The sequence below is a fragment of the Gavia stellata genome, chromosome 14 (assembly GCF_030936135.1).
Source record: "Gavia stellata isolate bGavSte3 chromosome 14, bGavSte3.hap2, whole genome shotgun sequence".
In the NCBI taxonomy this organism is placed as follows: domain Eukaryota; kingdom Metazoa; phylum Chordata; class Aves; order Gaviiformes; family Gaviidae; genus Gavia; species Gavia stellata.
Window position 1 is genome coordinate 14,590,660 of NC_082607.1, and position 11,717 is coordinate 14,602,376.

At 38.3% G+C, this 11,717-nt stretch overlaps 1 protein-coding gene across 1 annotated transcript; it reads left to right on the forward strand.

Moving 5' to 3' along the window:
- Positions 1–1,304: 1,304 nt before the first annotated feature.
- FMR1NB (FMR1 neighbor) lies at positions 1,305–11,479 on the forward strand. Its single transcript, XM_059824575.1, has 5 exons — positions 1,305–1,374; positions 3,415–3,528; positions 5,088–5,225; positions 8,037–8,133; positions 11,377–11,479. Exons 1-5 carry the CDS (start codon positions 1,305–1,307, stop codon positions 11,477–11,479), a joined length of 522 nt encoding a protein of 173 aa, XP_059680558.1.
- The last annotated feature ends 238 nt before the right edge of the window (positions 11,480–11,717 follow it).

Consider the following 11,717-nt stretch of genomic DNA (forward strand, 5'->3'; position numbering starts at 1 on the left):
ACTAAGAGGCTTTGTAACAGCCGGGGCGGGGGGGGGGGCTGACTCTTTTCAAACTGCGTGTGCAGCTTTTTTCTGGCCCCTCTGATGCATTTATCACATCTGTACTGTTCATTCCGAGCTGCGTCATAGTAACAGGGACCCCATTGTGATGAGCTTTGATTCCACTTCATCGTGCGTAGCAAGTCTGTAGTTGCTGTACTCTGGATAGCTGTTATCTTCCTGTTCCAAGAGTAGCAGAGAAAATGGCAAAAATAGTATGTAATGGGGAAAACCGGAATTGGCTCTTTATCTCCCTTGTTTTCCTTCTCCCAGGAAGTGTTTTCCCAATTTGTCCTGCGTAGCATTAGATTTTAATAGGTATCTTGGAAAACCCAATTCCTGTCCTCTTAAGAAACAATTTCAGATTTAACTGCCAAAGCAAAGTTTCTCTGTGGGACAGAATGTGTTTGTAATTACTCGACAGAACGGGTATATTCTAATAGCAGGAAATCTTCCCTCATTTAGCAGCAGGAGCACAGAGAGAACAGATCCTTCAAAGGCCAATACCTGTGTAAAATGCAACCTTTCTTTTCTGTGTTACAGCACTTCAGATAATGGGGTTCTCTTCCCTTACCAATGCTAACAAAATAATCTCTAGGTTTAAGCTGTCTTAACAACTAAATATGTGTGGTAATGAAAAAGACCTTTTTAGGCTAACAACAGGAGCAGCAGGCAAAGTGAAATATAGCATCTTGCAACGCAATCTTCAGGAGTTGGTTGGAGGTAAAAAAACCCAGCTTAAACCTGCTATTAAATTACTATGAATGACTTGGGAATTTCTGAAAGTATTTTTATCCATAATATCATTTTGAACCACTTTTTAAAAATGTTTTTGTCCAAAGCATCTCGTATACTCTGATTTTGAAAAGACTGACAAATTCAATGAGCTTGTTGTAAGGTTCCAACAATTTTTAGCTCTACAGTCCTGATCCTGTTTGTTAAACCTGGATTAAAATTTTTAGCTAAAAGTGATCTTTTTAAGGTGTCAGGTGTCCAGATCTGGGACATCTAGAGATCATTTTTTGGCTAGTCTCTGTTAACAAGATGCCTCCCTTCAAGCTCTCTCTACGTAAGTAATTTCTTCCAAAAAAACTTAACTGCAAAAAGACTTTTTACTGGGTTTGGCTGCCTCCTTATTGCAAAACAAGGCAGTCCTGGTCTGTGCAGCAATCTGCCGTCATGTTTGTTCTAATCCATAAATGCGAAGTTAATATTTTTTAATGCATAACCAAATACCTATTATTACTGTTGGTTTTATTACAGTAATGCTGCTAATTGGCACCCATCTAGCATGGAACTATGTGGTACTGATACTGCTTTATAGCGTCAATTCAAGTGAGTATTGCAAGGAGAAAAGCAATTTCATAGAAGAAGCAAGTACTTCTACTAGCAAGAAGTTAAGTTTACAATTTTGTTGTCTGGGTAATGATGGAAAAATACTGTTAAAAATGTTACGAACAGTTAATTGTTCCAGATGGGGTTGATCAGTCCTGACACTTAAATATAGCAAATATGCGGGGGTTTCTCCTAATTATAGTTCCCATTTCCATCTTTGTGCATCTGTATGAGAAGCACGTGCTGCTTGTTTCATCCCTGGCAGTGTATCTTGCTTTTATTTTACCTCTATTCTTCTATTTTTCGTCATTTTGACCTTTTTTTTTTTCCAGTGTACAGTTAAAGGTGTTTCTATAATCTGTTGTGATTTGATGTATTTGCTTACTACAGCAGGTGGCTGAAAATAGCTAGGAAGGATTTTTGGCTGGTAACTTGCACTCGCATCAGAAGTTAAATCTGTGTAAAGGATCAACCCACACATTAAGCTTGCATTTGATCCTTTATGTGTTGAGAAACCAGACTTCAGAGACTACCTTTTCAGATCTATGTGAAGGTCTGTCAGTTGCCGCGTCATTGTAAAATGCTTTGGCAGTATCTAGATGACGAAGTCGTTCTGTTAAAAAAAAAAAGACTTTTTTCCAGGGTGCGTATGCGTGTGAACTCTAACGTAGATATAAATGTGATTCGTAAGTATGTGATGCAGCTTATTGATTGGCAGTGCCTATTAAACCTATGTATATGGCTTGTGTCTCGTTGGACTCTTACATGAGAGAGTAATGTGTAGGACAACCATGGTCTTATTTTCAGATAATTCTTACCAAACTGATAGTCGGATACCTCATCTCATGAACTTCCTGTGAAATCATTACAAAATCTTTAAAATTTTCTGTTCTTCTGTCTTGATCACTGGTGGGGAAGGGGACCATGTTGTAACTGTTAGCGTGAGCTTTGCTGGTCACATTTCTGTTATACGTTAGTTTCAGATTATCTGTTTTGACATACGTTCAATTCTCCCTACTCCACTTCTTTTTCCAAAGGGAGTTTTGTATGGCACAGAAGAGGCAAATTGTGCCTGAGGGCACATATTGAATTTATACACCTGGGGCTCCTGATGTTGCTAGCTGAAGAATCATCCAAAAGACTGACATTGTTCAATACCTTAGTTTTTGGTTAGGCCATGATCTCACCTCTGTTCACAAGGAACTAGAAAACCATGAAATGGCTTTCAATAAACTCCATCACTGAAAGCTATTAAGGCTGTCGTGGTGTAAATTTCTCTCATGGATAGAAAAAAGGCAAGCAAATAGGAATACTGGGTTTCTTTTTTTTCCTTATTATGGAGTCGTTGATTGCCAGTGGAGTCCCACTGTGATTTGCACTTTCGGTTTAATGAAGAGATGTAGTGAGGCAACAAGGTTTACTGATGCCACATTTTTTGGAGCAGTGTAAATGAAAGGTGATCGAGAAGTTCTAGAGCCACAAATCGCTAGGGTTTGGGAAAATACCCCAGTACTTCTGTATTCAGGGATGTTTTGCTCTTTTCTACACAACTTCTGTAGGTCAGTGTCTGAAATAAGATGGGATAGATGCATGGTTGGTTGTATCTGATAAAGCTGCCTTTCACCACATTTCTGTGTTTCGGTTGGGGTCTGATCTTTATCTAAAATAAAGGCCAAAAGTTCTGCTTGCATACATAAAAGAAATACATCTATAGATATAACACAGAGTTTTCATGTAACCTCCACCTTATAGGTGAATGGTAGGGCTTTTTGTCTTGGCAATTTCCGCCTGAATGGATTCTTCAATTTAAATTTCACAGCTTTAGTTCTTTACTCATTGTGGTTCATGAAGCAATTTGAAGTAATATAATTGAATACAACAGAAAGACATCTATGCTTAACCTTGCTAGCCATCAGTAGTCACAATTCATAATGACTATAAATGCCTTCATAATGAAAGATAATCAGTATGAAAATGTCATTGCATTTAATTAATTATGGATATTTTGGTGGTAATGAGCTAATCATTATGAGCTTTCAGGTTTTGCACCACAAACTCAGCATGTTTTAGAAAAAAGTGAAGTGGCATCCAGCAAACTTAACATGAAACTGAGAAATGCATATGAATCTCTCTTAAACTTCTTCAGGCCAGTGAGTAAGTGTCACTTCATCACTGCAGCATTGTTTCTTTCTTCCCTTGTCCCCTTCTCCTGCCTCACTTCCAGTCCACCCTCCCACCCCTACCTGTCAGCATTTAGTGTTTTTAAAACCCTCAGTCTGATACTGTAAAGCTCACCAGAGCTCTTCAAAATGCTATTGTTAAATGCCCCTTCGGAACAATCACAAACTTGCTTCCACTGCGTTACTACCCTCCTACAAAACCTGTCATCGTCAGTGATGTGATTGTGTTAGAAATGCTGAACAGTTGGGCACAGCATTCACCTTGCCTAGCATTGTTGTATCTGATCTGAATTTGGTTTCTAATCTTCCCATGTACGCATAGGAAGAAAAGAGCGATTTGGCACATCCTAAGATAGAGAAGGATTTTGCCCCACAGTGGTGTCTCTCCCACTGGCTAAGGAAGGCTCCAGGGCCATTAGCTCAGATTGAACCACTCATCCTTTGGACTGCTGAAGTTAAACGACCAGAACTACCTTATTTCATAAAATTACTGAGAAGGAAACAGCAATGCTAATTTGCTAATATCGATAAGAAAGATAATATCTATGAATACAGAAAGGGCTTGGCATGTACAAAAATTGCAAGCCTGGTTCCATAATTGGATCACAGACAAAGAGAAAGGAGGAGCAGGAATACCACTTTTCACTTAGTATGTTTCTGCATTCCCCCACTGCTATTACTACCACCTAGCCCTGAGTAAACACAGAGGTCTCGAAGTGCCTGATCCCCCCATTTAATAAACTGAATTTGGCTACAAGTAATGTCTGATAAACATGACACTGACAATGCAGCCAATCTTGGGAGTGTTGTCGGAACCAAATGATGCTTTGCAGCTGCTGTGAAAGTGTCACTTAAGGGATGTGATACCAAGCTTTACAGGAATTAAATTATATATAGGAGACATCTGCTGTTTATAACTATTTTATACATTTAAGCCCTTCCTATGGAGGATCTCACGATTATCAATAAATCTGTTATTAAATAGCAAATTTTAAAAATTGCTTAAATGTTGTGTTCAGTAACTGGATTTTGGATATCTTGGGGCTTTGTTCCTATCAGCTGACTTTCAACTGCTTGTAGAAAGATGCATGTTAGTGCCAAACAGAGAGATGGTTAGTTGCAATATATTCTATGCTGGGCCCTTCAGAAAAAAAAAAAAAGAATTGTCTTAAATTTCTGTTTTCTTTTATTAATTAGAAACAGTCCAGTCAGAAAATTTAGTTTGTCTGTCTTACTTACTTTACAAACCTAAGGACAAAAAGGTGGCACAATGGTGTTTAGATCCAGTTTTGTAAATGTTTCTTACTGAAATAAAGCAAATAAGATTCTGTATGACATGATTTTAGCTTTTCTGCTAATTTTAATATAAAGATTGATTAGTTTTGGGGAAAGAATATACATGAAAGTCAGCGTTACTGTTTCCTGGCAGACTTATCCTATCAAAACATACTAGGGACACCAACATGATAACTTCCCTCTACTTGAGCATTGTTCCTAGAATAGAGATCTTACATATTATTTCTTTTTTTAAAGCATGCCGTCACAAAGGCGAACAAACCTTAATTCCTTGTGATGTAGGAGAGGGCCTTAACACAACTGAATGCTTGGAAAATAAGTGTTGTCCGTCCAAAACCAGCCATGAACTGAAATGTTACAAGCCATTTAAAGACAGTAAGTATACTGTAGATTACTGCCTCATGGCCAAATGCTGCTCTGGTCAGACAATGCGATTTTCATTTCTGTTTCTTTCTTTAGTTTTTCAGGTCAGCCCTCTTCTCAAAGTAAGTGTAAGCTTGCATTTATTTCTGCATATATACGTTAATACAGAAAACAATTCAGTGATAACAGAATTGTCTGGATATCTTGTCAACCCCAGCACAACCAAAGAACAAGTGATGTCATACAAATAAACGTAGTCACGTATGTTAGTACAAAGAACGCAGTGAAGGCTTTATTTGTGGAAAAAGGGTGTTTAATCCAAAGTAGTAGTGACTCTGTGAAAGTGCTATGAAGAAAAGGTGAAGAAACTGGATGTATTTAATCTGGTGAAGAGGAGGCTGACTCGTTATTTAATGGCTGCTGAAGCCTGTTTAGAAGGACAGTTACTAAGATGAGGGAGCCACAAATTCTTGGTAGAACCAGGTGATATAACAAGTGGGAATTGCCACTAATTGATGCTTGGGAAATTTAGCTCAGATGTTAGAGGAAAAAAATTCATTAGGCAAGCAGTTAAACTCTAGGACAAGTCATCAGAAAGGTGGTGGAGTCACCATCCTTGGAGGTTTTCAAGACTTGGCTAGACAAAGACACAACTTACTTGACCTCATGTTGGTGGTAGCCTTGCTTCAGGAAAAAGGTTGGTCTACATGATGTGCAGAAGTCTCTTATGACCAAAATTTCTGTGGTTCTGTGTTCTCAAATTCTAGCCTTAATGTAATATTTTTTACCTTCCTTTTTTTTTTTACTTTGAGCATAGGCTCGGTGTGAATGATTTTTTTTTTCTCTCTCATATGAAAGAATGCAGCAAACTACTTCTGTACATCCTGCCTTTGCTCATAACTCCACGGTAATCTCTGCTTTATTGAAAGGGTTGAATCAAATTTTAATTTTTGTCATACCTTTTTTCCTGTTCGTACAGCTTTGTAGAAACAGTTGTTGCTTTTCACGGTGAAGTTGCTTCAACAAACTGAAAAACGCAAAAAAGTTAGAGGCTTTTTATTAGCCACAGAATTACTGGGTTTGGAAGGGACCTCTCATGAACGTATAGTCCAATTCTCCCTGCTCAAGGAGGGTCAGCTACAACAGGTTTCCCAGGGCTGTGTCCAGTCAAGTTTGGAATATGTCCGAGAACAGAGAGTTCACAACCTCTCCGGGCATCCTGTTCCAGTGTTTACTGTTTGAACTCTCACAGTTTAAAAAAAAACAAAAAACAAAAAACAAACAAACAAAAAAAAAAACCCCCAAAAAAAAAACCCCAAAAAACACCCAACTTATGTTCCAAAGGAATTTTGTATCTTAATTTGTGTCCTTTGCCTCATGCCCTGATACTAGACATGTGTATCGTGGTTTTCTGTCAAGAACAATGTTAAGATATTAGAGTGATATTTGGAGATTCATCATAGACTTAAATAGAAACAGAGCTGAGTATTACCATGTTTATTCTAACACAGCAATTCCTGTTACGTTGTATATTTCTTTACCAACAACTAAGCAGGAAGAGTTTTCAGACACAGGCAATCTTGTCAGCCATGGATGTTAAGTTAGTAAGAAGAAACCATCGTCTAGAACTTAATGGTTTAGGTTTTCCTGATATAATTCAGCATGCCTCCATTGATTTCAGAGATGATACCCAATTATCAGGAAGAGCTGAGTTAATACAGATATGAAAGCCCAAGGGTATTACTTGTAAGCTAACATGAATTCACTTTCTCCTTGTTTATGCTTGCTCAGAAGCAAGCAGAGGTCAGGATCAAACTTTGAAATTTTTCTTGTAGTTGAGCAGCTCCACATTCCAGTGCTAGAGCGGTTGTAATTACTACTAGCTAGATAACTTTTGATAGAAGAAAGTACCACTCAGGTGAGGCCGTCAGAATCTGTTTGTTAGTTAGGGGCATGCTGCAGAAATAAAATGTTTTAATAATATTCATTCCCCACTTGCGCCTTTATATTATGTATAAAAGACACTTCACTATAGCAAGAAAAGCTGTGCGTTGAAAATTATAGCTCTTCTGCTCATTTTTAGGGCACATACTCAAGCAAATGTTAAAATTAAATACGCCTATTGAGCTGTGACTGCTTGATTCCTCATTCCAGTTAAGCTTTTATTGTTTGGACATAAATATCAAGGGCTGACTATTTTACAGAATTATTTGTTCATAGATTAATTAGCTACTTTAATGCTCCTGGATGTACAACATATGTCCAAAGAAAATACAAACACTTACTGCCCTGGGAGCACATGCTGTTTGCCTCATAGCAATCTGTTGACAAAATAGAAGCACTTAGCAGATATTAGACTCGTGGCACTTGAGTTTCTGTAAGATGCAGGCTGCATACTTGAATGGCTCTTATCTGGGAGTTCTGTCTTGAATTTCACTAGGAATAAAACAAGGCTTTAAGAAAATGCTGCAAAAGTTATGATCTGAAATAGATAAATAGCATTCATTTGCATGATTTTGTCTCCATTCTTAAGGGAGTTTCTAAAGAACTTTGATTTTCATCATCTTTTTTTTTTTTTGTCATGCACTAGGCTCTCCCAAACCCCAGTTGCTTCTGAGACTAAGCAAACACTTGGGCTATTCAAACTCAGGTCAAATTTGAGACTTGACCTTTCTCACCTGAGCTCATTTCTAACACCTACTTTTTTTCCATTGTGTTGCTGGCTGAGATACGTGTCTGTCTTAGGCTAATCTCTGTCATCTGTACCTCAACATATATCTTGGAATGATTCATAACTAATGCATACTTTTGCTGACTCTACAGATATGCAACTGACATTTCGATTGCTTGTGCTTGTGGCAGGAGGATTTTTGATTTTGGGATGTCTACCATTCTGTTGCTTTGCCTGTTTGCGGAGAAGGTAAGCATTAGAGCACAACCAGACCACGTTTCTGATGTACTGCTTCTAAACATAGAAAATACGGACAACTGACATGTTTGCAGTCAGTGAGGGGAGAAAAGACTGGGGAAAAAAGGCAAGAAACCAATGTGGAAACATAAAAAATGAGTCCTTCTATTTTGAAGCTACATGAAACAGAGAGTCAATTTGGCTTAGGGGGAAAAAAGTTTGTTAATGCCTCAGTACTCTTTCTAAAGACCCAGTTATAAAGGACTTGGACTTAATCTGACTTCCCTTGCTTGGGAAGTTGCGTGTAAAACATGAAGGCACACTGCCTGCAGGTTAGAACAGAAGTCTGCACATAAAGCCCTGAATGGAGCTTGAGCAGTGGTGCCTGAACTTGAGTTCAGCTCCGCAGGAGGCGGATCCTCTCCTGGGCTGATACGCTGAGGTATGGAAGACCAGGCTTTTGCTGCCTTGACTCTCTGGTTATCTCCCCCACTTTCTGCCCCTGCTCCCCACCAAAGGCTAGTATATCCATATATGTTAAAGGAACTTGGTTTCCATTCTTCTCTTTGGCAGGAAGGCAACACCAACAACTGCCAGTTGTGAGCAAAAAAGGTGGTAAATAAGACTTAAGAGCAAACAAAGCTACCAGGCAGCCTGCAACACTGCACACAGCCATCCTGTTCAACCCCGGATAGGTTTTTAGGACAGTGTCCTGTGTGCAAAGAAAACCCAGCACATCTAAAAAAGAAAAGGAAAGTTTTGAGGAAAAGTTAATTTCACTTTGTAACAGAAGTTTAAACAGAAGCAAGTGAGAAAATTTCCTACTACTTGCCTTAGCTATCAAAAATCACAGGGAGAAGGGAGACAAAAATGGTTCTTTTACCACTGCCTTCGAAGGCACTTCTACAAAAGAGTGATGCTGCCTATAGTAAACAATTGACTGCTGCACAGGAAATGGCATGTGCAAGCAGGAATGAATTATCTGAAAGATAATAGGGAAGAAATGAATGAGAAAAAGTAGTTTGTAAAGAACAACAAGTAGAAATGTGTCTGTGTGGGATAGAGCTAGAGTTATGCAGTAAGACGCAGAAGGAAAGAACATAGTAGTAGGTCTGAATAAAGAAAAATGGGCTTGGAGTGTGCTTGGGAGAAAAGCAAATTAATTACCTCTAATGCTTCTAATGTGCAGTGTGGTTTTTAATGTATAGGGCACATTACAGCCCCTGAGTGCTGTCCAAGCAGTTTAGTGTTTGATATTATGAAGAGTTTTGACCTGTGTATATCTTCTTCTGATAATGGGAAAATGTAAGCTCCACAACATCAAAATCATTAAACTAAGATGGAATGTATTAACATAACTGTGCTTTATTTTTCTAAGGTGGTAGTTCGTATTGAATAGCTAATGCTATAGCTTGGTTAATATGACAGAATTGTCTTTTTGGGTGAAGATTTTTTCCCCAAAGTGTTAAACTTTTGCTTTGCTAAGATATTAGTAGTCTGTATGGGATCATACACGTGCACGTACACACACACATAGACTTTACTAATGCGTCTGCTTAGCAGATGGCTATTTACTATGGAGTTCCACATTTAGACAAAACCTGCTGTGAAAATCTCCACATTACATCTTAGACTGTGCTGAACAGCTGATGTTCAGCATACAGATAGCTGCACTGAGTCATCAGTGACTCTGAAAAGAGGAGGCAAAGAATTAACATGAAATTATCATAAATTTTCTGGAAAATGAAGTAATATGTGTTCATTTTGAGAGACTTCACATTAATGTTTAAATGATCATTTCTGTGTTTTTTCATAGCCAGTGAAACTAGGAACATTGCTGTTCTGCTATGACTTGTTTCTTGCTTTGTTTTTTAATGCAGTGATTAACCAGATGCTAAATGGTTTTAATTTCCAACATCATATATTTGAGTTCTAGGAAAGGAGCAATCCTATAACATTGTAACTTTGAGGTTTACGAGTTCTAGAGACAGTTGATAGAGGATATGGCTTTGAAAAGCATTCCTTTAATGAGCCTAAAACCTTTTCTCTGGATGAAAATTCTTTTTTTTTCCAATGTTGTATGGTCATTGTTGAGAGAGTCCTACATACAATGCCAAAACTGTACTGCAATGGACATGCACAAAAGTAAAAATTGTTCTCTAGAGTTATCAAAAAATAAGAGGGCTTTTGCTGATGAAATTTGGGATAATTGATTAGTTCCACTGTGCCTCTTCTAGAGTGAATTCCAAGGTTTCCCATAGGAGTCTGTATTTATGTGAGGAAAAAAAAATTTAAAAAAAGAAAAGAAAAAAGAAAAAGAGACACACCAAACCTGGGCAACTAGCCCTGGAAAGCTTTGTGCTATGTAGCTGGGGGTGGCTGTTTGTCAAGAGATGCCCAGGACTAGGACAGCAGAGGTAATTCCATAATGTGGCCAGACCAAGAACATGTAGGAACATGTAATTCCTGTAAAATTGATAGAAGGATCTGAGTACTCCTCCCCTTGCCACACTTGATCAGCACTAGTAATTTCCCAAGTCAGTCAGGCTTTGTTACTTCTGCATCCCCTGAGATGAACTGTGTATTTGCCTCCTTCCAATGGTATTTTTCATGCAGGAAGCAGAATCTACACGTGCCTGTTCCCTGGTAATTGACAGTTTCTCTCGTGTGCTATCAACATAATATCTCGTTTCTTGAGCTGTGTTCTCTGATGCTTTTGCTATGTCCACAACTGTGCTATCCTATCTTATTTCTCTCAGTTTTGTTAGTCTCCATTAACAACCATATGCAATGATGTGTAGGTTAAAACACTAAAGGTTAGGAAAATGCAGGTGCACTTAACTAGTGCTATATTTGAATAATGCTGTGTAGATTTTAAAAATAGAGTAAGAATTAGACAAGTCCTCATTTCCTTCTGCTGAGTTCCTAGTACAGCTGTGGGAAGCAGGCCATAGAATTTGATTGACTAGTTACTGGGGAAATTTCTGGTCATGGTTGCATTATATGAATCAGAATGTGAGCTGAAATTCATGAAGAAAATATAAGCGATGGGAAAAGCTTATTGAAATGCTTTTCCTAGCCTTAACCTGGCTGTGTTCTAGCAATGAAATCTTGTGATGGCCCCTGAAATCAACCGTAGCTTTGCAGGTGTTTTTTCACTGGAGCTAGGATTTCACGGCTAAAGTCTAGCTGATCTTCTCTAAATTCCTTCTTTAGAAGTCAACCAATATCAGCTGTTGTTTTAATATGTTGCAGTCAATGTGTCAATCCTTTACGAAGGGCAAACAACGAAGTAGAGCAAGTTGTGTGGAAGAAAAGAGCACATAGTGAAGATGTTTATGGCCCTTTACTGGATTGACTTAAGAAAGACTAAGGACCATAAGAACAACAAAAAAAGGTAAACTAACCTTGGAGTATTCTTTTGTTCTTTCAGTTTAGGACTGTTATCTTATATCAATTCTGTATAGAATACTAAACATATGCAGTACTAAATGCCTGTTGCTTCGCAGTCCAGTAGACTTTGTCAAAAGGCACTGTTTGTCAGGGTTCACCTTCCGTTTCTGTTGTGGGAGAAGTAATGAGTGTGCAAGAATTTG

What these genes read in the sequence shown, in the direction of transcription:
- FMR1NB (XM_059824575.1), top strand. Translation starts at nt 1,305, where the DNA reads ATGCTGCTAATTGGCACCCATCTAGCATGGAACTATGTGGTACTGATA. An exon ending in GCTTTATAGCGTCAATTCAA is followed by an intron (nt 1,375 to 3,414) that starts GTGAGTATTGCA and finishes ATGAGCTTTCAG; the next exon opens with GTTTTGCACCACAAACTCAG. An exon ending in TTACAAGCCATTTAAAGACA is followed by an intron (nt 5,226 to 8,036) that starts GTAAGTATACTG and finishes CTGACTCTACAG; the next exon opens with ATATGCAACTGACATTTCGA.